This window comes from Gadus chalcogrammus, chromosome 16 (genome assembly GCF_026213295.1).
Source record: "Gadus chalcogrammus isolate NIFS_2021 chromosome 16, NIFS_Gcha_1.0, whole genome shotgun sequence".
Taxonomy (NCBI): Eukaryota; Metazoa; Chordata; class Actinopteri; order Gadiformes; family Gadidae; genus Gadus; species Gadus chalcogrammus.
Window position 1 is genome coordinate 15,689,281 of NC_079427.1, and position 27,874 is coordinate 15,717,154.

At 46.6% G+C, this 27,874-nt stretch overlaps 2 protein-coding genes across 2 annotated transcripts; one reads left to right on the plus strand and one right to left on the minus strand.

Annotated features, from left to right (window-relative positions):
• The first annotated feature begins 268 nt into the window (after positions 1–268).
• On the plus strand, positions 269–18,959 carry mnta (MAX network transcriptional repressor a). The gene is made up of 6 exons (XM_056610809.1): positions 269–686; positions 3,600–4,266; positions 4,592–4,633; positions 5,003–5,114; positions 13,658–13,850; positions 14,092–18,959. The coding sequence occupies exons 1-6, from the start codon at positions 614–616 to the stop codon at positions 14,877–14,879; spliced, it is 1,875 nt and encodes a 624-aa protein (XP_056466784.1). The 5' UTR covers positions 269–613; the 3' UTR covers positions 14,880–18,959.
• Positions 18,960–20,427: 1,468 nt separating this feature from the next.
• septin4b (septin 4b) lies at positions 20,428–26,612 on the minus strand. Its single transcript, XM_056610471.1, has 11 exons — positions 26,313–26,612; positions 25,762–25,858; positions 25,585–25,671; positions 25,307–25,430; positions 24,976–25,110; positions 24,166–24,283; positions 23,964–24,065; positions 23,391–23,487; positions 22,938–23,100; positions 22,493–22,592; positions 20,428–20,805 (listed from the first exon to the last, which is right to left on the minus strand). Exons 1-11 carry the CDS (start codon positions 26,595–26,597, stop codon positions 20,737–20,739), a joined length of 1,377 nt encoding a protein of 458 aa, XP_056466446.1. The 5' UTR covers positions 26,598–26,612; the 3' UTR covers positions 20,428–20,736.
• Positions 26,613–27,874: the final 1,262 nt, after the last annotated feature.

A 27,874-nucleotide genomic window follows, 5' to 3' on the forward strand; every position in this document is an offset into this window, starting at 1 on the left:
AGCCGGGGAGATGACACGAGAGATGATACTGCAGCATGGCTAAACGTGCGAGCGTGTGAGCAGCGCCTCGCCGTGTTATTCTGCACGCTGATTGGTCGATAATACGAATATGCTAATTAACTGTACATCTTCAATTCGTTACTATTCCCTGGCGGAGAATGATATTGCAGTGTCACGTGGGTATTATTCCTCCACCCCGCGCAATATTATTGATGTAATCGATTTCTATGCTTAAATGGAGACATTAAATGTGTAATATTATTGTGGTTCCAGATAGTCCAGAACAATATCCGTTGCGCGTGCTATGAATTCAAAGTCCATCCATGGATTTTAGCCTCCGGGTTTTCCGTCGCACCGCCCGAGCAGCATGGGAGGGAAACGTCTATGGGCGGTCACACATGCCCTGCTTCTAAACCTTATTTGTTTCCCTCATACTTTAAGCGCCATCTTGTTGTAACTCTTCTACGTATGTGGAAGAGTTTTTTTTTTTTATGAAGGATATCCGACCATCCTCTTCAGCCCAACAGACTGGACCCTTTCTGTTGGATCCCACGTATCTAATCGTCGTTTAACGATTTTTCGGGAAAATCGCAGTACCTCGATCACAAAAGAAATGAGCATCGAAACGCTTTTGGAAGCAGCCAAGTTTTTGGAATTGCAAGCACAGCAACAACAGAAAGCACGTGGTAAGCGTAATGTGCAGGAAATTGTAACGCTCATGCATTTTTTTTAATTGAAAATGTGTAAATGATACTGTGCCCTGTAATGCATAACTTGCCTCTTCACGTGTAAGGTGTATTTCAGTAAAACCTATTCAACGGTTACGCCGTAGTACGAAGGCTTGTTGCATTTGTATTAATTGCTTTTGGCAAAAATACAACCAGAGTTCAGCCTATAGTCGTATAAGTTTCACATTCGTTTGAAATATATGCGGATTAGCTGCATGTTTCAATTGGACCTTCGCGTGTCACACATGTATAGACGGGGTCGTTATATTAGAAACATTTAGGCACAGTTCTCTGCAGCGCTGAACATGACATGGTTACACGTCGTTGCTTCTACAGTCACGGCGCTTCTTTTACTATGCGGAACCTTTCACTACGTTTCAAATGATCCCCAGGATGCACACATCCCCGCCTCATTCGAGAAGGCTTTACGTTTATCTCGTGTTCTACTACCACACATTTTAAATGATATGAAGCAGACGACTTAGGGCGGTGGCAGACCGGAATGCCATCCCGTTTTACATAATGACCTGACCTAGTAGGGATATCAGATGACGCTCCCCCCAGGCTTCCCCTAGTGCGTGTCTTTGATCGATTGATCCTATACGCTGATGCGGATTTCTATATGACACAGTGGTGCAGCGTTCCGTGACCTTCTCCCCCCCGCACCAGTCTTTCGTACTATGTATTGGCGTTGTGAGCGCTCATAAAGCTTGATAATTTACGATATCTTGAGTGGAAGTCGATGACGTGTACCAACCGACCACGCCTCTTATCTATGTGAGTTTAGAGAGACCGCCCACCTCACCACGTGCGTGCTGGGCACTCCTGCCCCCGGCTCTGGGAGAGCGCTCGGCGCAGTCCCCTCCTACTGCTCTGTAGACAAGGGAGAGCAGTCTCTTAGCACAGTAGAGACGTCCCACTCTGTAGAGCCGTCACCTCCCACTCTCTGTAGACTCTCCTACTCTCAGTAGAAAACGGGGAGGAAAGTGGGCCAACCCCCTCTCCCCCCTTCTCTGCACTTATATAAGACAGCGAGTACTACTTGTTTTTGTCAATCTTTCTACGTGCTTCTATTCGAGGCGTGTTTGATGAACATCAACAGCTATTACCGATATAACTGTTGTAAGACTAGTCCTTCATTAGTCGTTCAATTAGAACTCAAAGGAACAAAGCAATCTGTTTATTCAGGGGAGTGGATTTTGACATTCAACATTTCACTTATCCGTGAGAAACTATTATGTGTTGTGTTTTCCTCAAACCTTAACCATCTGTGTTTAGTTGAACTAAGCCCAGTCCTTAAGTGTAAATAACAAAGAGGTTTAAAACGTTGTACTCTTAACCGCCCATGGCAGCCAAATATGGTGGTGATCATTTCCTGGAAGAATCTGTTGGTGGAAAAGCAAATAACGTCACTAGGAGTTCATAAGTAGTTTACCTGACACTGAGTTGCCGGGTTAACTATACCAAAGCAGTAAGCATAAGCAAAGCACATGATAAAGGAGTTTGATTTCCATTCAGCATAGGCTATATCCCCTGATATCAATTGTCTAATTTGGTTAAGGCATCATGCCTTGATTTCTATCTATTCCATTTTTTTCAAGACATTACATCCTGATTCACTCATATTTATGATCTTATATGGTTTTGCATATAGGCCTACCACTGCAAGCTGCTACTGCAGAATTGTAGGGAAAGGAAACAATTTGTCCCGTCCCGTGTGACTTCACTCCTTCTAGTTTTCTTAACGGCAGGGTGCAGAACTATTGTCTGGAACGCCGAGAATACCCTTGCTTTCACCCCTCGTCGCTCTGCGTGTCTGTTAATTCTTCCAAGTCCGCTACCATGGCAACAGTACAGCCCCTTCCTCCCAGCATCCTCAGACATGTGATGAGGGAAAGCCCACAAGGAGTGGAGGAGACTCTTGAATGTGATTGGATGACCCAACGTTGATGGAAAATCAGGGCCTATTGAGCTCATCCCCCATTGTCTCTGGCGTGACCCCAGACCACGCCGATCTCATGCTACCGTTCCTCGCAGAATGTGTGTTCTCTTGCCCAATCCTGCTGGGGCTTTGCGTGATAATATGTCGTTAATGATGAGGAAATGTTGCCAGTGACCTGTGTGTGTGTGTGTGTGTGTGTGTGTGTGTGTGTGTGTGTGTGTGTGTGTGTGTGTGTGTGTGTGTGTGTGTGTGTGTGTGTGTGTGTGTGTGTGTGTGTGTGTGTGTGTGTGTGTGTGTGTTGATGTTAGAGTGGTATCAACACTTTATACACAACACAACCAAGAGTCCTATGACCACACTTTCTGAATGTTATTAGAACATATTGCATTGCAAAGGATGATGTAGCAGTGATGCACCATGAAAGGAAATGCTAAAAGTGGTGCCATTAACATTTGTTACTACTATGCATGTTCTAACACAAATCGTGACTGATTCTTTGGTGTCCCACCTCTGTCGCTGCCACAGAGCCTGACCTGAGACCAAACGCTTGCATTATCAACTAGTCAGCAATGGTGGTTTCCTCTGAAGAGCATCACTGATTTATAGGAGGTCCATTCCCCACCGCTGGGCTGACGTTGCATTATGCGTGTGATTTTCCAAAGCGGTCAGCGGTCCGTAAAGGCAAAACAGGACAAGTCATTTTCTTTGTCCCCCGAGTCATAGGTTAAGTGACATGGCGCTCTGGGTCGGGTACAACAGATGGACATCACATCACCGTCATGAATACAACAAACACACAACCTCGTTGTCTGACATCCACTTTAAATGGATCTCCACAGCCATTTACACTATTCTTCGGCGTAAACGTTGCCGTGAAGTCTTATTTTTTCGAGGCCGCGTTTGCTAACGGCACCATGTTGTTCCCACAGAGGAGAATGAGTTGAAGGAGAAGCTACGCCTGGAGCAGTTGGCGGAGCACCGGCACTCCAGCCTCGTCTACACCTCCCCCGTCCACCACCACCACCAACACCACCACCACGACCAACACGTCCACCATGTGGCCAAAGCAGAGGAGCGCCGCGTGGCCCACCGGCTGCCCCCCCAGCCCCTGCCCATCACGGTCATCCCCGTGGTCACCGCCTCCCACACGTGTCCACCCTTTCCTCCGCCCCCGCTCCCCGCCAGCCTCTCCGAACCCGCCGCGCCGCACTTCCCCTCGCCCCCCAGGAGGGACCCCTACTCCCCCCCACAGGAGGGCGCCGGAGCCCCGCCCCCCGTCTCGCCGCAGTCCCGCCCCGACCCCTCCCCGTCATCGCTGGCGTCCGCGGCGACCGCCAGCTACCAGCCCCCGCCCTCGAACCAGAACCACCACCATCATCACCCTCTCCCGCCGCTGACGGTCCAGCACGCCGCCGCCCAGCCGCCGCCGCTGCAGCGGTACCCGGGCTCCATCGTCACGGTGCCGCAGCAGCAGCCGCAGCAGCCCTTACTGCCCCAGCCGGGGCCTCCGCAGGCCCCACTGCCCACCAGTCCCAACAGCCGGGGGAGCCCTCCTGACGACGGCCGACACCTGGACAACAAGAAGCGTCCTGGAGGGTAAAGACCGGAGCCTTTTACATAGCTTGCTGTGCTAATCAGCTGTTATTACGCTAGCCAGGGCTTTTATTTGATTACACTTCAGGATTGGGTCATAGTGACAACATGTGTGCCCCAAATAGTGGTTTGCCAGCAAACCTGCAAAATCCTAATCGTAATAGTAACAACAAAAATACTGACACTCTATTTATGTAGGCCGTTTTTTTTAAATGGGAATAGTTAGAGAGTGGAAGAGATTACAGAGAGTAGTAATGGACATCATTTTCTTTTGTAATAATCGTTTGGACACCAAATTCTTACTTTGGCCTGCTTTGTGCTTTTACAGGGCAGGCACAAGAGACGTGCATAACAAGCTTGAGAAAAACAGGTGGGTGCAACCTGTCTCCTGTTGTGCCATTTGAATGCAGAGATTTGATCTCTGTGCACAGGCCAGTGTAGATGAGAACAGCTAGCCAAGGTCTTACTTCTCTTTAATTTCTTCATTTAATTTCATGAATGGGGGTTCAATTCTACAGAGTCAGTGTACCGCCTCCATTGCCCCATGTTGGCCTTTCTTACCTCTTGACTAAATTCCAATGTTAGACACATGGATCCAAATAGATGTTAAAATTCTCAAATCAATATGTGTCTTTTTTGTGGTATTCAGTGAATTTCACGTCAGGAATGTTTGGCTATTTTATCTGGCCTGTCCTTTTCCGCCCGCTCAATTGCCCTGTCTGTTCTTTCTGCTCCTCAGACGAGCACATTTGAAGGAGTGCTTTGAGATGTTGAAAAAGAACATCCCAAACGTGGACGAGAAGAAGACGTCCAACCTGAGTGTGCTGCGCAGTGCCTTGAGATACATCCAGGTGAGTTCCACCAGGCTCAATTGACTGGAATCATACAATCACATGAACAACATCCATGTCTACTAGGAGTCGTTGGCGAAATGCAGATTCTCAACAGCATTGCCCTGATTTCAATACTGTTCTTTGAAATGCCCCTTCTAATCTCTGTTGTTGTGACCGCTGAGGGGAGTGTTCTTCGCCTCTCAATTGGAGAACTCGATGCTCTTAGTTATTTACATAATAGTCCTGTTTTGTTTACAGTTCACTTGAGGATTTTGTTCTGGAGTTTTCCATTTTTGGGTAGTTTATATGCTGCCATACTTTCGGAGAAGGTACCATCTATCCAAGGATAGATCCTGATAGGAACTCCACTACAATGCTCTTTAAAAAGAGCAACACTGGAAAGATTCATTATGCTTGCTTGAGCATGAAAAGAGCTGGACCATTAGTACTTGTGTGTCTGAACCGAAATGCAAGAACAACATGTTCAGTGCTTGACTTCATTTGAAACTTGAAATTGTAAGTCCTATCTTATGAATGAGTATTTGTTATATGGAGGCCCTGTTGGTTCCTTTTGTCGTATCCTCTGCTCGTATCCCCTACGCCCCAAATACTATATCTAATTAGGATACCAGTCGTGTGCCAGGATGAGTCACCGTGCAGTTAAGCCTAACACGGCATGCAGGCCCACTCTGTGTTCATCCTAGCTGGTGGTCACTGGTGTAAAGGTCAATGTAACACCATTGATACTTCTTGGATAACCACGCCTATGTTTTAACAGAGAAGTAGCGGGTAAATAGGATTTTTATACATGCTGGGATGAATGGGATTGTTAGAACGTAGCTTTCTATTTTTACGGTTATTGCAACACATATTAATGAGTAGGCTATTAGCCCAAGACCAATGCTTATATATAGTAGCGGAGCTAAACCTTTTACTTCCAAACCCTTGTATGATAATAGAACGCTACAGGAAATGTCCCACTTCCCCTTTCATACCAAATTTTCTTATCATGAGACCCAAGGTTTGATCGTGAAACCCAAACAACAAATAGATTCTGTATGTCAAACCTAACAAAGTACAGTGGAGCGACCGTAGGAGGACTCTTGGGGGTGAAACTAGGACAGCGTGGTGGTTGTAGGGCTTGCGAAACTCTCCCCTCCCCTTTGCCTCTGCGATTAGTAAACATGGCATGCCCTGGCTGGCAGCCCGACCTGCCTGTCTGTCAGCACGATTCAATCTGTATTTTTAAAGTGGGAGTGAACCCCCTGTTTCAGCTCGAATTTGAACCCTGAGATTGTAGAACAGGTGTTTTGGAACGGTGAGTCCGAGGAAAGGGAGCGGTGGGGGGGTTGTAATCCCCATGGTTACGACGACGGCCACTCTGTGATACTTTTCTAGTACCATCGCTGGGTTTGAATGTTAAAACACATCCACGCACACAGTGGCGTTACACAGTTGGCCTAAAAGCATAACCGTCTCTCGGACGCCAACATCAAAATGAACAGCTGCCCTTAGCGAGCCCCACTCGTCACCACTTCCACAGACACCGTGGTGTTATGCTATAAGTGTCCGAGAGGCTTGACCCGCTTCGCAGAAGCTGCCATCAACGTCAACCGCTGCACCAACACTCACCGCCAGTGTCCCTTTGTCATGACGTCGAAGACTATACTTAAGTGCCAATCAATGTCTCGAAAAGATGCAACCCGCGTGCAAATTGGTTGGTGGAGCCTGGCAAATGCAAGGGATTCTACCCATCTGTTTTCTCACAGCGATAAAGATTATGTTGAAGATCACATAAAAAATATGACAATGTTTGAAACAAACATTCAACGATATTATTGGGTAACATATTGGGTGTCCAACCCTTTTAAGAGTCCTCTGTAATCTCACACTGATCATAACTTCCAAACTCTCTCCGCGATTGTTAAAGGACCAAGCGTCGTGATCCATTTTCTCTCTTACTGCTCCGTCCACTAGAACCGTTTCAAAGCACCAGCAGTTTGTTTCCACTTGTTATTGGTGTATAGTTGCCCTAAAGCACGTCTACACGAGTCTCAGAGCTGCCCTGTTTCTCTGTGGGACCAAAACGACTTGTGGCTAGAATGTTCCATGACTCCATCATGAACCCCCTTTTCCTGTTTCTCTGCCTGCACGCGGAGGCAGGGGAAGTGTAAACGGTGACCTATTCAAAGCTGAATGGGGACAAAGTGGGTTGAACCTGCCTTCAACATCCCTGCTCCATGGTTACTGGGCTCTCAGTAACCTGAAGGGCGGGTGTCGGCTGGGTAACCCTACTCTTGTGTCACATGGTGCATTCCCTTCCCACTGATTGGCTGGCGGCGGTGTCCATGCGCGTGGGAGGAGAGCCAGAGTAGAAACTGAGTCTTCAGGGGCTCACAGCGGTTGATCTCTGTTGTCGTGACATCGGGTGGTGGTGCACGCGTGTCTGCTCTGCAAGTAGCTCCTCCCCCTACCCCCACCCCCCCAGCTCCTCCCTCCTCCACACTTCCAAAGCCCCCTTTCATTTGGGTGGGGGGAGGAAAGAGGTGGTCCGCCAAGCCGGACAATGGACGTAGAAGAGGTTCTAATATAGGGCTCCGGATAACATTTTATTCGGTCCGTGATTCGCCCTTCACTTGTGTTGGTGGTTGTAGTGATGTTGTGACATTGTCTGGACACTACCCACTCCCACACTTTTTTAAATGGGATTGTGTTTTTTGCTGCAGCAAGTGACTCAGTAAAAGTTCTAAGTCATTTTGTTAAATGTCAAAAGAAGGTTTTAAATTCCTGATGTTACCGTTGGTATGGTTCTGGCTCGGTAAACTACAGGCATTGTCCCCATTTTGTGCTTAAAGGCAGCAGTTTGTCCCTTTTTTTTAATTTTGGTTGGTTCCTCAGCTCCTTTGTGCATATCTTTCATACCCCTACGTCTCATGATCTGTGGTGCCTTTCTTTTTAAACCCGTCCTCCCGGGGCCTGTGTGGAGCTACTTTAGCTGACCGTGTAAAACAAACCCGCCCGTACGCTACACACTCCTCCCTTCCCTCCCCCTCTCGCTTGCTCCCTCCATTCCTCCCTCCCGCCCTCCCTCCCGTCGTACTCTCCACTCCCAGAGCCACATGAGCAACAAGCACATGGCTAGCCTTAGCCGCGTGACGTCAGCCCCGCCCGCCCTCCCTCCCTCCCTCCCTCGACAGGCTGGACTGGCCACAATGGAGGGAGAGAGAGAGAGAGAGAGAGAGAGAGAGAGAGAGAGAGAGAGAGAGAGAGAGAGAGAGAGAGAGAGAGAGAGAGAGAGAGGAGAGAGAGAGAGAGAGAGAGAGAGAGAGAGAGAGAGAGAGAGAGAGAGAGAGAGAGAGAGAGAGAGAGAGAGAGAGAGAGAGAGAGAGAGAGAGAGAGAGAGAGAGAGAGAGAGAGAGAGAGAGAAGAGAGAGAGAGAGAGAGAGGAGAGAGAGAGAGAGAGAGAGAGAGAGAGAGAGAGAGAGAACGGGGGGAGAGAAAAACACTGAGCTCCGTTTACCTAGCTCACGCCTGATTTACCACAGCGGAGCCAAAGGAACCTGTTCTCCCACTACTCGCTCTAGCACGCTCCTTTCAAACGCAGCTCTGCATCCGGCCGTGTGGAAGGCCGTCTTGGCTCTCTGATATTTATTTTTTAACATTTCCACGTGTTCCCACATGTTCAAATGAAGGCTGGGGATTTCTTTCTTCTTCATGTTGTTTTCAGGGTGGAGGCAGAGGAGGGGGGGGGGATAAGGGGGTGCATAATGTTGTTTCTTTGTGGGCTTCCACAGAGTTAACGGTTAGCCGTTTACAGTTAGCCCAGGAAATGTTCCCAATTTGTTCCTCCCCAGAAGCAGGAAATGGTCTTCTCTTTTGTTAGGGGAAAGGCTGAGGGAGGGAATGAGGCCTTAACCCACATATCTTTTTAGAATCACAATAATCAGCCTTACTATTTTGTAAGAGTCCAGCTGAGGACAAGTGAAAGTGGGTCAACAAGGCTTTTTTTAAAGTAAGAAAAAGCCTTTCTGTTGGGCATTAAGAATGCAAATATAGATGGCCTATCACACTGTAGAGCTTGACTTTCAATTCCCTTTAGGTCCCTTTTGTTCTAAGGCCTTTGGTGCAGCAGGATAGAGACAACCAGGACCACAGAGTGAGGCATTTGACTGTTGGGAAGACAGAGCATGAGTCTATTCCGTCTATTCAAATAATAAATAACCAGGCCACGACAAGCCCTTTCATTGTTAGGTGTCCTCTCCTCGCGAAGCTCTGTGCTCCGGCGAGAAGGCGAGAGCAGACGAGGCAAGGGTTTATGGTTACGGCTGCGTCACAAGACCTCCACGCGGCTCGGCCTGATCAGTCAGCCGCACAGCGGAGGGCCATGTCTGCAACGTGGCTTCCCCCGCTGCTGCTGCGGCTGAGGCTGCGGCGGCTGCTGCTGCTATTGCTGCTGCTGGCCCTTTAAGAGAAGCTCGTCCCAGCCAGCCTGTCTCTGGCTGCCGCAAATGTGAGTCAGTGAGTACAGCCTGTACTGCTCTCTTCCTCGCCCGCCCTCCCTCCCTCCCTCCCTCCCTCCCTCCCTCCCTCCCGTGCTCTGCGGTGCCATGTGCTCGGCACTCTCATTGCCTGTGACAACGGCTGACGTTGTTTATCTTACGCACTCGCACGCGTGTACACACAGAGACACACTCACACACCCACACGCACACGCACACAGGTGCAGACATAAATGAACAATCCAATCTGTCCCTGTGCACATAAACATGACGACATGGCCTTGTTTTACTGCGCAGGAAGAGCGGCCGTTTAGATATGGATCACAATGGAGGGGAGAGGGACTAGGGATAGAACGCTCTGGAGGGGGAGGGACTAGGGTTAGAACCCACTGGAGGGGAGAGGGACTAGGAATAGAACCCACTGGAGGGGGGAGGGACTAGGGATAGAACCCACTGGAGGGGGGAGGGACTAGGGATAGAACACACTGGAGGGGGGAGGGACTAGGGATAGAACCCACTGGAGGGGAGAGGGACTAGGGATAGAACGCACTGGAGGGGGGAGGGACTAGGGATAGAACCCACTGGAGGGGGGAGGGACTAGGGATAGAACCCACTGAGCAGAGCTAGCAAAGGTCGATCAGCAAATCCCAACTCTTCTCTGTTTTGGGACCACAGTGGTTGAACGAGCTCCCTGCCAATTTCAGGATCGCATAGTCGCTCACCAGCTTCCGCAAAAGACTGAAAAAGTCACCTGTTCAGAGTTCACCTAGACTCTGCATAGCCATCCAGTCCATCCCGCAAACCATTGTATCCTGGCACTTAATGTACGCACTTAATGTACGCACTTAATGTACGTTGTATTTATCAAAGTACTTAATTGTGTCGCATCTACGATAGCTGTTATCACTGCTGTATACAGGGAATGGGTTAGCCTAGCGATTGTTGGTACTTACACTTCGTTCTATGAACATCTTTACTGTGATATATTGTTTCACTTCTTATGAGAAATGTAATTGTAAGTCGCAAATGTAAATTGTAAAAGCGGTAATCAATGTAACGAATACATTTACGTAGACTGGTAGCGGGACAGATGAAGCCATGGCTCTGACGTAACTCTGTACTAGCAATGTCTATGTGCGAGTAATGATCTCTATATGCAAGTATTTATGTCTGTTAGTTATCTTGTCAAAGTTCCTGCGTGGCTGATAATTAATTTGTTGTAACTCCTCTACCGAACTTCACGTTTAAACATGTCCAGGCCTAGGGAAACTCAACCAACCTCCCACTGGATCAGTGTTTAAGGGCAAGCCAGGAAAACTTAAGGGATGAACATGGTGGCTCTGGTAGAGAGTCTGTGTGTGTGTGTGTGTGTGTGTGTGTGTGTGTGTGTGTGTGTGTGTGTGTGTGTGTGTGTGTGTGTGTGTGTGTGTGTGTGTGTGTGTGTGTGTGTGTGTGTGTGTGTGTGTGTTTGTGGCGCCACGCTGCTTGCGTGCCGCTGCCTGTTGGTGAGAGGGATCAAACAGGGATTGTAGACAGTTGGCTTGTGCCGACTGACGCAGAAGCCAGTAACTCCCAAGAATCCCATCCAGGGAATGCTTCACGTCGTCTAAGGCTGAGGAAACAGTTCATAGGAGTGCCCTGGAGAATGTCGTCCTTTAGAAATAGGGGTTTCTTTCATGATTATTCAGGACTAATGAGGAGCATAGTTTCAAGGGTTCAAGGGGGTGAATGATAAGGCTCACTCGGCTAATGTCTTTGTAGTTGCCATGGAAACTGCCATACCCGCCCCCGCCCCCTCGCAGTAGCAAAAATCAAAAATCCCTCAACTTACACCTCCTCTTCATCTAGCCAAGTGCCTGATTGGACGATTACTTATCTCTGAGGAATGTTGATCATCTGTTGTCCAATCAGTGAGTCAGGAGTTTGTCCTCAAAGCAAATAGTTCCTGGTTCAGAGCACATGTGACCAGTGTTGCGCACAGCACCGGGAGGTGTTCACAAGCAGCTTACGCAGCGGATTGTGTTTGCTGAATCTCTTCCTACTGTCTCTGTCTTTTTTCCATCTTCCTGTGAACATGTGGTTCTGTTCTGCATTCACTTCCTGTAAGACTGGAGCAGGAGACAGTAACCCCTCTAAGTGGTTTCAATGGTAGTCATTCTAATATCCTCAAAGGAACCTGCTGTGGGCGTTATTAGCCTGTAATGACTGGGGAGGCGGAAGGGAAGATGCAATTCTATGACATAATGTGGTGCTAATATTGTAATCAAGTGTTTTCCCTCATTATCACAGTACAACAGTCTGTACTACTCCACACCACAGTACTCCTGGAGAAAAGCTCCAGGAGTTCAATCATTCACAGACACTCTTCCTAAAGGCGCAATGACTGCTTCTGAAATGACTTTTGTTTGTTTTTACACCAATCCAAATATTTTTACTGTAGAGTTGACTCTACTGTCCTCTAATGCCTTGTAATGTTGAATTTAGAGCATAGTGACGATATGGATTTAGCATATTGTCGTTTATTTTGGAAATCTGAATAGTTTTGTGTTGTAACGCTCTCTTCGGCAGTTGGTCAAAAACTCCCTCCAACTATTTGTTCCTGTTGCTGTGGCCTAGGGAAGTCCGCCCATCTTGTGTGTGTAAAGCTTTCCTGTGTCAGCTGACCAGTTAAGGGAAACTGGGTCATGGTCTAGTGGCTGCCTAGAAGCTCCCCCTACTCAACAAGCCCCTCCCACTCCCCCCTCCCCCTCCTTTCTGTCACACCCATGTGTTTCTCCATGCTTGGTATTGGTTGCACACAGCCCACAGTGAGTTTTGTTTTGAGGTTGAGTTTTGTTTTTGTTTCATTTTGCTAAATTAACCTATTTTATTTTGGAGAAAACACCATCACGCCAACATGGCCCAAAGGAAATTGCATAATCATCATGTAATTTCCTTTAGAAGATTTCACCATTCTGGGATCATTGGTTTGTTTTTGGGTTGAGGTCATTTAGTGTAAATAAGTATTGGTACTATTTTAATATGAAACTATAATAACATGAACTTGTCAACATTCGAGTGAGGGCCTGAGCTTTCTTTTGATTTGTTGGACAAGATATTTAAGGAAAAGTTAACCATCTAATGAATATGTGGTCTTCTACTCACAAATTCCTCACAATAGTGTGTCCACAGACACACGATATCTCTAACGTTGTCTTCCTTCAATCAGGATTTAATTACTATTATTTAACTAGGATTATAACTTCCAGAAGTCGCCACCAAAGATCATATTCAGTATCTGTGGATAACTACAAATGTCCAAAACAAACATTTCATTTTCGCAAGGGTGTGGCCCAACTTAAGACAGGTTGCTTTTTTCTGCCTGAAACGTCCAAGCCGCCTTGTTTGGTGAAGCACATTTTTGCCATACCCTTTTGGCAAACAATAGCGACCAAGAAAAAGTTAGGGGCTAACTTTAATTTTGTCTCAAAAGTATCTCAACAGTCCTTGAAGGGGTTGAATTGAATCAACTCTAAAGGTGCTCCTATAACCTCGATGTTGAATAATGAAGCTCAACAATGTTGGCTGCATTGTGGCATTTCACAAACCAAGTGAAACAACGCAGCAAAAGCATGTGCTTGTTTTTCCCCGGGATTGAGGAAGTGGGGTGTGGATTGTGGCAAGAGACAACCAGCCAATCACTAAACCACCTGATCACAGATTTGGCTGCGAGCTCGGAACCACAATTGTTAACTGCATGTGTCCAGACGTGCAATCTCACGACTTCAGTCGTCACACCTTTCTGCCTGAGATGAATGCAAAGCTTCTGCGGCAGGCCCGACTGAAGGCGTGAATCTCTTCTCATTTGATGACAACTGACGGACAAATCATGTCTGACTCTGATTGAATCATCTCTCCTAATCTCATTCATGCCTCGCTTCTATCCCTCCCGCCACAAGTCATCTTTCCTCTCGTCTTGGCGATATGTTGTTCATTATGGTTTTTAGTTCACACAGTTTGAGCCTTCTTCAAGAAGGTCATATTTAAGGGCTCTCCCTATTTGCCTCCTCCCTCCCCTCTCAGACGTTGAAGCGCAAGGAGAAGGAGTTTGAGCACGAGATGGAGCGTCTGGCGCGGGAGAAGATCGCCACGCAGCAGCGGCTGGACGAGCTGAAGAACGAGCTGGGCCAGTGGATGGACGTGATGGAGGTGGACCGGGTGCTGCGGCAGACGGTCCAGCCCGAGGAGGACCAGGCCTCCACATCCACGGCCTCAGGTACGGAGGGCGCTCGCTCACCGGTTCTCTTCCCCGCCAAAATGCAAACATCAGTCGTATGCTTAAGATTGGACTAAAATACGTATTTTTTTCGTTAATACATTTTTAGTGCCTTTGTTTCCGTTTCAAATTTGACTGCATTCTCAAAGTTACAGTTATGTATATTTTTTAGGGAGTGAATTGGGAACGATCTGGTAGTTGTGACGTTGTCTCAAACGGGTTGTGTGTGTTTGCGTTGCAGAGGGGGAAGACATCGACGACCCGGACCAGGACGGAGAGACGGCTCGCCGGATGCCCACCGCCTTACCCGCCGTGCCTCGCGCCGTGCCACCGGAGCAGCGCAAGACCCCCGCTCTGACCCCCGTACCGCCGCCGCCCCCCATCGCCGCCACCGTCGCTACCCACCCGCTCCTCCCCCAACACATCTCCATTCAGCACAAGCCCCCGGTGCACCAGACTCTGGCCCTGCCCAAGCCCACGGTGCTCGCGGCGTCCGGGATCCCCGGCACCGCCGCCATCCAGGCCTTACTCCCCGCCCAGACCCAGGTGGTCACCTCCCAGCCCTGCCTGCAGCCCACCGTCATCGCCCACGCGCCCGCCTCCCACGCCTCGGTCATCCAGGCGGTGAACCACGTCATCCAGGCGTCGGGCCACAAGCACATGGCTCACCTGGCCCCGTCCGGCCCCTCGGGCGCCGTCCAGCTGGCCACTGGACACCGTCACCACCACCAGCAGCAGCAGCAGCAGCACCACCACCACCACCACCACCACCAGCAGATCAGCCACATCACCGTGACCCCCGTGGCCCACCTGGGTCCCCACCTGCCCACCATCTACTCCCAGTCGGTGGCCGTCACCCAGCTGAACGGCGGCATGCCCGGCCAGACGGCGGGCGGTGCCGCCGCCGCCGCCGTCGTCAGCAAGCAGACGGGCGCCCAGATGGTGGCCCACCACCCGCAGCTGGTCGGCCAGGCCATGCTCAACCCTGTCACCATGGTGACCATGCCCTCCTTCCCGGTCCGACTCTAAAGGTAGCCCCCCCGGGGAGGCCCCGAGGCCTACGAGGAGCAGGGCTGCCTCGCCGGAGACCCCTACGCGCAGGGGGGGGTGGGTGGGGCGCTGTGGACCCCCTGGCGTGTGGGAGGAGCCACGGGCCTCTGAGCTCAGCGACCAACAGGTCCGTGGCTGAGGAACGCAGGGTCAGGCGGCTAGCCGGCCGGACACCGTTTGTGTAGCAGCGCGGCGCAGCACGACAACCATTTCAGATAACGTGGAACATTCCAAAAAGACTATTCAGCTAAAGTTTATTCACAATGGCATCGTAGGAGGTGAATGCAAATCCTATTTCGTTTCTTGCTCTATCTTTTGGATGGATCCGGGCCCGGCCGTGAGTGTGTATGCGTGTGTATGCGCGTGTGTGTGTTGTCCAAGGTGATCGTGTCGATGGTGTTTGTCACATTTAACAAATCAGTTGGTCTGAGGTGCACTTCCTCCCCATTAATAGTACTCACGAAGCGGTTTGAATGGGGGGGGGGGGGAGTCGTATCTTTGATGTGTTTGTTTGTTTTTACAACTGCCCCTGAATACAACGATAGCTGACCCACAATTTTTCCCTCTCCCAAAAGAGAAACTACTGGTTCTCTTGAGGGCGCACTGATGAGGCTGAACTGGGCCTTCAGAGTCGTGAGGGGGGTAGACTGTGTGCTCAGCCCACCATAATAAGCACACCAAGAATGTGATCACAAGGACTTCCTCCTCTCCAGCAGGAGCACATGGCCGCGGGGCGAGAGGGAAAACGTGGCCCGGATCACAGACCTCACTACAGGACACTGCAGAAGCCTGCAGAGTTGACAGATTTTTTTTTTTATACAGCACTAGCGCCCCCTGAAGTTAAATTGCTGCACTAGCCTAAGCATTAAGAGAGCTACGACAATCCATCGCAAATGAGGCTAAAGCCTCTGTTTCATTTTGAGGTTCATCACGTTTACTTGGAGTGCAGAATGACAAGAATGTAACAAAGCGTAGTTCAACCGAGCGTCAATCAAAAATCTCCAGCCGGGACTTGCCAGTGGCTGAGCTAATGCATCGCCATTTAAACGGCTTACGGTTGACCGTTTGCTAGTACAAATAATCCAGTCTCCATCGTGGCTGGTAATGAGGATGACAAAACGAGCGGGTCTGGACGCTATCTGACCTGGATTAAGGCTCCAGCCAAATCAGGGTTAAGAGGATTTGAAGTTCATTGTAGTGCTTCTACTGATGTAAGAGCCTGCCTCCGTTCTCTGGTGCCGGTCTCCAATTGGTTGGCCGTTTTTAGTTATGAATGGAGCGTCGAGGAGTCCTGGAAGGTGTATGTGTTTTCGTCCAGCTGAAACACTTATGGTCCTGGATAAAACGACAATCATGTTAATCCCTCATATAGCGCTTACGATTGTTATAAAATTGTAACAATAGTTTTTTGCTACTGCAAACCGCCTTTATCAGATCAAGTACAGCTTTCTTTAATTATTGATGCTTCTTGTTATACATTATGTATACACACTTTTCTGAAATTGTACTCATACAGGAATGGTCTTGCATGGTTCAACTCTCACAAGCTTTAACTTGGAAATGCCACCACTCATTACATAGCAAAAGCCATTTGTTTATATATATATATATATATATATATATATATATATATATATATATATATATATATATATATATATATATATATATATATATATATATATTAGTTGTATGGAGCGAATGAGTAGGGGGTGGAGCGGTGTCGGGTCTGTTAAATGTAGGGCGTGGTGGGTTGTGAATGGATGGTTAGTGTTGTAATGAGTGTGTCTTGATGTGTCGCGTGGCCTATACGTGCCGGTACGGTGTGTTTTCCGTGTTACTTTTGCATGTTTGCTACACTGGTGATGTTTGTGGAAGTGAAGACCCATGCAGCACGCCCCCACCCCAACCCCCACGTTGACTCTCTAATATGATTGGTTCACGGTGACGTCTTTGTAAAGGGTTTTCCACGCCCTCCCCTGACGCAGGGGCATCACAACCTCGACCTGGTTGGGCGCACAGGATCATCTGCTACTCATATGCCGATAAGGATGCGCAGGGGGCGGGAAATATACTCGTATATTACACGCTTCAACCTACCTAGCTTCAGGCCGATTGGGGCTGCAGTCATCCCGATGCAATGCCATTCATAAACGCAGGCAGGAATTTCCCCGGGAAACGTATCTCACCAAGATGCTCAGCACTTTAAAAAGGACATGCAGTTAAATAGCATTACATCCATCCGCGTATGTATCCGAGATTAGACTTTCCAGTACTAGCACTGTGATCTTAACTGGGCCTCACTGGGAGCAGACTGGGTTTACAGCTGCAGGTTCTTGCCACGCTACTGCAGGGACCCTCGCGACCCTCTGCTTAACTGAATGTATCACCTGACAGGAGAGCAAGCTGCTCACCTGTCACTCACTTGTTTTTGCCCTTTTTTCTTTTTTAAAAAAACGTTATATATGGTTAACTATGTAAATCGTACGTACACAAAAAATATTTTGTATTTTTAAGGTTTACTGTTGCCTGTTATGTCCTGTACAATGATTTGAACTGAGTGTACATTTAATTCTAGTTTGATTTCCCCTGGGACCATGTACAGAAGTGTTTATCTGGGGTGACCTCGTTCCGCATCAATATCACATACAGTCGCGGTTGAAAGTTTTCTCTGCTCTTCAACTTTATGCATCTGGCTGAATGACAGCAGCTTCATTTGATTAAAATAAATCTGAGATCAAGTTATGTAAAATCACTACCATAAAAAGAAATGCAATAACATTTGTCATTAAAAAATGAAATGCATTAAAGTTGAAGCAGGTTTGAAGACTTTCTGAAGCCACTATATTTAAAATGTGTTTTCCCTATGGAGAAAGTTGAAGTTGTATATTGCCTGTAAATGTAGGGCAAATTGAAATAAAATTGTCCATAATGTAACAATTCAGTGAGGAAGGCACATCATGAAACTTGCTAAAGATACCTAGTGAATAAAATGTATTATGTTTACAAAGACTCGTCTCTTTCTACAGAGCTGTTTTGAATCTTATGGCCTTTAGAAAATGTGCATTACATGGTAAAACATTTATTGCACCTTAAACTTATTTCTTACTTCAATAATTTATGACATCCTTGTATTCAAGATATCCATAGACCCTTTCCACGGGGGCGTGGCAGTAGGGCAAACTGGTGTGGCTCAATACATTATGGTGTGTTCCACTTCCCGAACCCTCGGACGCCAGCCTTCCGAGTCGGAAGTCGGGAAATCTCCCAGCTTTCTTGTTGCATTTCTCGGAGGCAAGTCTCTATTGGCCAGTCTCGATCGGAGTGACAGCTTGGCAACATCCGAAAAGCCGCTGCCCCCCGACCGCCTCCAGAAGCAGATTGTCGGCCTGACGGACAGGGTGTTCGTTTGTGCCTCTCAATCCGCGGCGGCTGTCAACAACATCGCCCTGCTCTCCTCTGCCATGGTCTCCTTGTCGGCTGACAGGGAGGCCTACGGGATTTTCAGGGCGCGCAAGCGCGCGCACGGGACAAGCCCATAAGGCGAAGCCTAGACGGCGTAGCCTACATGAAATAGAACTCCCTCTCTCGTTACTAACTGTGGATGTTGCCAAGCTGTCACTCCGATCGAGACTGGCCAATAGAGACGTGTCTTACATCTTTCGGCGTAGGTCCCGCCCACGAGATTCAGCTCAACAGCAAGTAAAGCTTTAGGATTCGCAAGCAAAACTTAAGGATTCCCATTAATATTTTTTTTATCACATTAATTTATCTTGCAATAAAACATTTTTTGATTGCAGTGTCGATAGTTTTGCTCTCAAATCTATTTTTTGATTGCAGTGTGGAAAGTTTTGCTCTCAAACCTATTTTTTGATTGCAGTGTGGAAAGTTTTGCTCTCAAACCTATTTTTTGATTGCAGTGTGGAAAGTTTTGCTCTCAAACCTATTATTTTTGATTGCATAATAAAGACAAATCTACCTCCATAAGGACGCAGCCGTTCCGCGGCGCGTACGCGTCCGGTGGAATCCCGGTGTAAGCGTGAGCGTCATCAATGGCGAGCCGTCTCGTTATCGCCAGGAGAGTGAACCATGGAGTGAACGCACCTTTCGTCCGAATTGATCAGCCAACATCTGAAGCACTCAGTTCTTCGACCACTTTTGCAAAAAAATACTTTCCAGAAAGTATTTTGAGCACTAATTTCTTGTTAATTGTAGAACACCTACACATAAAATGAAGAGTCCGAGATCACTCAAAACTACCCCAACTTTATTAGGAACAATGGATGTGTTTGTATAAAAATTATGGGGTGTGCCATTCGCCTGTTTGCCTATATACACACACAATATAATCACTCAATGTATGGGTGCCACATTGCCTGACTTATTAAAGACATGAAAGTATATTCCTTGTTAAAAATTAGAATATTAGAACTTAGATAACACCCTCTCCATCCACCCCACATATAAAGTTATATATTACATAAATATATTCCAAAAAAGTAGTGATAGAAGCAAAATATTTAAAAATAGGAAACAAAGTCTTACTTTCTCTATTTGATAGTCATTTAGGTTGCGTTGGGAAATGTGTACACAAAATAAAATTAGCCCTCCAGAAGAAACCAAACAAGGGCAGCCATAACAATAATTAAAAATTTGTTTTTACACATACATACATACCGTTGCGAACAAGGGGCTGGAAATTTACTATCAATACTAACAATTAACATCCATTGCTTGCTTTGGCACAAAACATATAACCTTATAACATTGGTATGTATGAAAATATAAGGTGTTTGTGTGTGCATATATATATATATATATATATATATAATTAATTTATTGTTTGTTTCATGTGTGTGTGCCAATAATGACAATTATTACCTTGAGATAAAGGGTAATGTTTGTTTGTTTTTATGATCGCATGTCTTCCCTTAAATAAAATATCTTCATAAACAATTCATATAATTAGTTGTCTTGATAGCAGATGATGTGACCCACCCTCACAGGCAAAAATAAACAACAAAAATGGGCCATGTCTTAAAAAGTGTAAAGCCAAAACCAAATAAAGATCACTTTTGGGTCACAGATAGACATGGAATAATTAACTAATAATAATTAACTAAAACAAAAAAAATAATAATTAACTATAACAAAGTCTAAATTAGACAAAACATTGTAGATAAAAAAGAAAATGAAATATCAATTCGTACATCAGGCTATCACAGGCCACATAGTTTGTGTATTCAAATAAATCCAAGATAACTGCATTATTTTGATCATAAAAAGGTACTATATAATTCAAAATTAAATTACATTATAATCTGCTCATGGACATAGACAAATGAAAAAACAAACAAGGGGGAAAACATGCTTAAAAATAACTATGCAGTTCACCGTTCATTTACTTTTAGCTGTAAACTTCACACCATGAGTGGGAAAATGTGTTATTAAGTTAACAGACCTGTAGAACACACAACATAATGTTATGTTGAGTTTAAGATTTGTTTGTCTCATTTTTAAATGTGTGTGTGTGTGTGTGTGTGTGTGTGTGTGTGTGTGTGTGTGTGTGTGTGTGTGTGTGTGTGTGTGTGTGTGTGTGTGTGTGTGTGTGTGTGTGTTAACTACACTAAGCTGGAATGTGTCTTACTCTCTGCGTCTCCTCACCTGGTCCCTGATATGCAGATGCAATGAGTTGAGGATGGAAGAAAACGGGAGACAGCTGAATGGAACCAAGGGACAGACGTCCCTTGTCCCTGAATGTGTTGTTGAGAAGGTCTTCTCTCCCGAACGTGGTTGGATGGGAGACACAGGGGACTGGAGCTTCAAGTGGTGCCGGTCAGTAGGCGTCTCTCTGCGTGTGCATCTGCTCCTGTATCTTGGTCAGCATCTCCTGCATTCGCCGCAGCTAGGGAGAAACACACACAAGAACACTCAGTTCAATCTGCCTCCAATGGTGTAGCTATACATTCATTGCCCTCTTATTTATGTAAAATACCCTACTTTTCCACCGGGTCCGATGGTGATAAGCCATAACAAGCTATATTTATATTTTTGTTTTATGTAGACTGATGGTGATGTGACACATGCGTTTATGTTGGATAGATCATTCAACCAGTTGGTGCAGTCCATTGTGTAGACTGGTTGGTCAGTTTATCATACATCTGTGAAGTAGAATCAATACCAAACAGGTTTGATGGGCCCCTTAAATGTTTAAACATTACATTTTATTCTACATATGAGTCCTTGGGAGGTTAATTGGACAGCAACCAATTGTGTAGAAAACAAAACACGAGACCACATAGCACAGCTCTGTCATTGGAATCTGGCCCTTGTTGAAGTGTTGAAGAATGGCGGATCAATACTACTCAGCAAAATGGTAGGGGTCACATGACCCAGTTTTTTCCAGCTGTTGGCTTGGATACTTCCCGGAAATGCCTCGCAACTATTATTGATTGTATTTTTGTAACAACAGCAAAACAACAAGTGAAACTAACAGGAAAAAACTGCATGGATGTGAGGTTTTAATAGTAGTCCAAATCCTTGACTATGAATTGGTTTGTTGAAATTTAATTAGTTTTCTAGTGTATGTTGATCAATGTTTACTATTCTTTTTTTTAAGTTTAATTAATCTATATATATATATAATATTTATTACAATTTGAAAAGAAGTCAAACAGAAAATAGTTTATTTGAGCAAATAAATAATAGATATTCAAAATAAATATACCTTTCACGGTTATGACATTCTATATAAAACACAGATGGGGAAATATATTGTAGGAAGGAAGGGGCCGTCATATCCTTATTGTTCCAACCCATTGGCTATTATTTTCCAGTAACCTTGTTGTGTAGGAGTGTTATAATGAGCGATGTTGCCTTTGAAATGCACAACACACCGTGGCGTTATGCCATGAGACCTAAAAGCTTAACCCTGTCTCGGACACGGACATCAAAATCAACAGCTGGCCAGCCGAGCTCCACATACAATGGAGTGTATATATAGATATATATATGTATCTATATATATATATACACACACACACATACTCCATCGCAAAGGGCAGTTTGCGGGTGAGGGGGATACTGTGTGTGAGTAAATGTGTATGCATTCTTGAATACGCCAATATGCAAATATACTCAAATGATTTGACGGGATAAGGGTTAACATTGGTAACATTGGGTCGGGGGGTTGGGGGGCTAGGGGTGTGGTTAAAGAGCATAGAGTTTCCATGTTGCCAACAAACAGCATTTCAATTAACAGGATTTTCATTTACTTTAGACTATGTGGAAAAGCACATAATAACCAACTTAATATTTACTTTAAAACCTTAAGGCTTCAACACAGGCATGCCGTAATTTTTTAGGAGAGGGGGGGACATAAGAACGGGAAAACATGGATCTCTTCATGTCACTGTTAAGTACGATGCTAAATTCACTCCATGTCAGAGAGCGATGTCGTTCCCTGTCTGCTGTGGGTTCGAACCCCGGTCGGGCCCAGCCTCCTGGGGCTCGTGTTGGTCGCTAGGGCATTGGGCCTGAGGCTCGGGCTCGTGGTGTTGCCGCATGTCCGTACGGCGGCCCGTGTTCTGTACCTCCTCGTCTTTCTCTCGGATGAGCTTCTCCGTCTCGCCGTCAACCCCCCCGCCCGCCGGTGGGATGGGGAAGTCCGTGCCGCTCTCCCTGGTCAGCTTGCTGCAAGACACAGAATGAGCTTCAAACTACACATCCCTGGCCCAGAGAGACTAACATCACACTCACTGTTAGATATGATATGAGCTTCAAACTACAAACGTCTGGCCCAGAGCGACTTACATCTCACTAACTATTCCAGACACACATGAAGATGTACTATAAATAGTCAAATTAGAGGAGTTCCATGGAGGAACCAAACAGTCTAAGGTACAGTAGAAGTTTTAGCTTTCTTGCTTCTAAGGCTCATTGTGTATTCTTTAAATACACAAATGCCACTATGTTCGGCCTGTCCTGCCCTGGCCCATCTGGTGCTGACCGATGGGCCATGGGCGGCGGGGAGCGTACTTGCGGTTGCGCTCCTTCACCACCATGCGGGTCATGCTCTGGATGCAGTGGGCCCGGTAGTTTTCGTAGTGGGTCTCCCGCGTCACGTCCTTCAGGTCCTGCATGTGTGTGCGCACCAGCATGTTGCGCAGCTTGATGAAGTCACAGTGGGACTGGTTCTCCACTGCCAGGACCACGGAGCCAGGGAGAGAGAGATAGAGAAAGTCACGAGTCACGCAATTACACTTTCACACTTACAGGGAAATGGGTGGCTGCTTGATTTTGTTTCTGTTCTGTGAGTGAGGAAGGACCAGGGAGCCACTGCCTACACTGCTGTATTCAATAGATCGATCCAACAAGATTAGAAAAGCAACGAGAATCACCTCAAACGGTGACGTGGGTTCAGCATATTGAGCCTAGGTCAACATGGAGCAGAAAGTGGATTCCTTCCCCCACGGTTCATCGTTTCCTCACCTTCAACGATACCCCACGGGTACAGACGCCCACGCACCCTCTTGCCCTTGGCCTCCACCACCGTGTTGCTGCCGATCACAGCAAACGGGATGCTGTCCTGGGGGACAGAGAGAGGGGGATGAAGATTTACCATTTAGTAATGAACAGTGGACTCTAGGGGACTGTGGCCGGCTGCCTGTTATATATGTGTGACTATTTTATTATTAAAATGATTATTGCTGCTATTCTATTTTTATTTAATTGATACATTTTTATTATATTGTCTGTTTTAAAGATATTTACAACTGGTTTGCTGTTAGACCGAGGAGCCAGAACAAAATAATTGTACTCCCTTATACGTTTATGACATGTCACAATAAATTACCTTGAATTTAACAGACACTTTAATCCAGAGTACCTACAGGCACGTCCCTGTGGACAAGGGAATCAAACACAGTACCTTTTTGCTGATATGCAACCCCCCAGCGACCAGCCCCCCCCCCCGTACTGTGGTGATGATGGTGTGATTACGATGCGGTACAGCGTTCAGTGTAGCAATGCAGCAGCACAGTTTGCTCCGTCCGCCTTACTCACTTTCAGCTCCTGGTCCTGCTGCTTGAAGTCCTCGTCCTCATCAGAGTCACAGTCGGGGAACTGGTAGATCTTGATGCCGTACTGCTCAATCTCCTCTCGGATCTGCCCGCAACAACCCCGCCAAACGGAGGGTTGGGATTATGGAAGCCAGTACATTGGGATGACAATGGAATTTTTCTGGAGAAGGGAGATAAAGCCTTGCCTTGATTTTCTTCCTCCGGACCTCCATGGGGGTGAGCGTGTCGGCTTTGGCCAAGATGGGGACGATGTTGACCTTTTCATGCAGAGCTTTCATGAACTCCACATCCAGAGGCCGCAAACTAAAAATAAACACAGCACATACTTTGGTTGAGTTCCAATGCAAACAAATACCCCTGCAAGAAAAACTAAGGTTCCGGTCGCGTAGTACAAGAGTACATTGGGACATTGGTGCAAATGTAGACCTGTTTTTGGTCTGTAATTGGTAGTAACTTAAACTGGCCAATAGAGGGAGCTCCTTCCATTTTATTGTGACAGTTACTGTATATGCTTTAGTCGCATATATTGTAATGTCAAAGTGCAGGTTCACCAATTACACGGCTGAATGCACCAGAAAATACAGCGTCGGCATTCGCTTCAAATGAATACTGCAACTAACAATAATTTTTTCGACCAATGAAGCTAATGCAAGTCCACAGAGAGTAAAAAAGCCAGCTGCTGCATTAACAATTCATGTGCCCAGTTGCTTTACTGTGGAACACTAATACGTCTAATGTATGCGTTGTCGCAAAGTTTAATATTGTGATGACTGTGCCAGATAAAAACTTGTATGGAATATAGTATAATACTGTATATAGTAATATAGTCCGGATTTAAGCGGATGTACTCGAAAAAAATTGATTTCGTTCATCACCAAGTTGACGATGTTGCAGCGTCGACACCTTTGTGTAAGTATTAATTCGTCCTGCAAAGAGGAGGAAGTAAAAGAGGAAAAGAGAAGAAGGAAGAAGGAAGAACAACAACCGTGTCGTACCCGTGTCCAAATGGTGAGATAAAATACAGGCAGCAGTGCACCCGGTTGTCCTGGATGTTCTTGCGGTTCAGGCCGCTCTCATCCCTGAAGTACTGCTCAAACTGCTGGTCAATGTAGTCAGCCACTGGCTTCCAGCTGAAACAGTCAGGAATAAACAGAGGCACACCACCGTCAATTACCACAACTCACCACAAAGAAAAACACAATTATTATTATCTTTTAACAGAATGATCATCTTTGTTCAGATGTTGCATCTATATTTCCTGCATTCTTGAATTTGAGGTGTTGGGATATCTTGGTCATCAGTTCAAGTGTGGTACGTGACAGTTACCATTCTGTGTTGTTCACCGCGTCCCCAAAGCCTGGAGTGTCCACTATAGTGAGCTTCAGCTTGACTCCTTTCTCCTCTATGTCCACCGTGTGCTTGGTTATCTCTACCGTCTGCGTGATTCGCTCTTTGGTCATGGCACAAAGAATGAGTGAACGTTACGTTTAAGTGATCAATCTGCTTAGAGCAGTCAAAGGGTATGAAACACAGCACATTAAATATCACTGTAATCAACATGAAAATCGAACAAAGCCTGTCACTCATTCCTATCGCTGTCTCACCTTCGGCGTTCAGCAGCCTCCTGTCCTTATAGAGGTCTGTGAGGAAGAGGCTGTTGACCAGGGTAGACTTACCCAGGCCTGACTCTCCTTCAGGGGGGTGGAAACAACACGTCAATACAGACCTGTTTCAGTCCCTCTAGATACCATTAGAAGACCTGAGCATACGCCGTTACTGACCTGCAACCATGAGTGTGAAGTCAAAGCCCTTCTTGACGGATTTGCGGTGCACCTGGTTTGGCAGAGTGGCGAAACCCACATATTCTTTGTCTTGATCCTTGAAAAGAAAAGAAAAAAAACATTGAGAACATCCAAAACTCTATAATATATTATATCATAAATACCATATAATCTACGATAGCATCAATGACATCTGATGTGTCGAACAGTATTCATGTTCAAACAATCAATGTCAGCCTGCCAAGTGTGACATCGGTGTTGACATGTGTAACGACAATCAAAAGCCTGTCATGGCGACATTATCGGCCAATCACAACCAATTTCACTCAAGCTGAATGAATGAAAGCCACCCCAAGTTCTCAAACTAGGTCAGTCTCCACAGCCAGACACACACACACACACACACACACACACACACACACACACACACACACACACACACACACACACACACACACACACACACACACACACACACACACACACACACACACACACACACACACACACACACACATTCTGAGTCTCAACCTCCGTCTCACTGGAGTTACCTCAGTAGACTCATAGGGGTCAAATCGGTTCCAGGGGCTCTTTGGCCTGCAGGGGCAGTTAGGGGAAGGCAAGTCATAGTCCTCCGCCCCCCCGTCGTACGACAACACGGGGCTGGAGCCCGAGTCTGAGCTGCCCGCCACGGGGGGCCGCAGGTAAGACGGGGTGTGCGGGCGATCCAGGCCCTCGCATTCCCTGTCTGCGTCACAGAGGTCGATGGCGTGGTGGGGGCCCGCGAGGTCATGGTGCCCCTCCTGGGGGGGGTGGGGTAGGTGGTGGCCCCCCATGATGCTCTCCAGCTCATAGTCCTCCGAAGGACTCAACGGCTGTGAGGGGCCGAGTGGAAGAGGACGGACGGGCGAGGCATGGCGGAAGGAGCGGGCAGAGATACATGAGAAAGGGAGGTTTGGGTGGAGGGTGAGGGTCGGTGGGGGAGGTAGAAGGTCCACACGTAAGAAGGAAGGGTGCGGAGGGACCACGGAGAAGCGTCTGAGCTCACCATGAGGCCAGCATTGTTGTGGTGTCAGAGTTAATACGTTGTTTGAAGCATATAATGCAGATTGAATTCTTGCAATATATTCTTTAAAGAGGCACAGTGAAGAAATAAATGACAATTACGCCTTCTAAACTTTCAGTAATTGGTGCAGTAAATATTGCAGACACCTCTGAAGATTTTTTTTTTCGTTTTGCTCATGACTTTTTCCTGCTGACGTATTTACCGTTGGAAGTGCCAGCCTTTCATTAACAACTTTTTCACCAAGTTGGGGAAAAACTAGTTGTGCCTAAAGAAATAAAGAAAAACATAAGAAAGCTTTTCTGTACCAAGTAAAATTCCTCTGCCATCTGCCTGAATCCGAAACAGAGTGTGACAAACATCCGTTCCGGTAGGACAACAAGGTATTAGTAAAGGTATTCTCTTGGTGTCATACCTCATACCTCATACCACACCTCATTCCAGAGCACACCCAGAGGTCATTGGCTAGCACAATCAAAAAGCACAAGTTATGATAAAAGAAATCCAACTGAAAACTATTTGGCGTACTTTAAAACATGTTCCTACGATAAACATGCTGAGCTCTTCCTGCCGTGCCCATGTCTGCCATAGAGAGAGAACAATTGATAAGCTTATATCGCAGAACAATTACTAACTTGCGGACTCTCTGAGGGAGATGACTCCATCATTATACACCTGAATGAAAGGCCTTCAGTAAAAACAAGTAGAGGACCATCAGGTTTTAATTTGCGTGCCATTAATCACCATGTGAAAATCCTATGATGAAAGTCGGCTGAGCTTTGGCGGCCTCTAAAATGACCTAATTCCTGGTTCTTTCTCATTAAGCAATGGAGGTCAGTCCTTCGTTAGTCATGATACTTACCGCTATGATTGGAGGGAGGTGGTGGGTGCTGGTTCATAACGGGATATTTTGTAGGGTGGTCACTTAGACTCATCCCCAATGCCAATTCAACTTGAAAGTTCCCATCACCAGTACCTGTTCAAAGTCATGGTTCCCAGTGTGCTGTTGGTGGTGGTGGTGGTGCAGGGGTGGAGGAGGAAAGTCAGGGC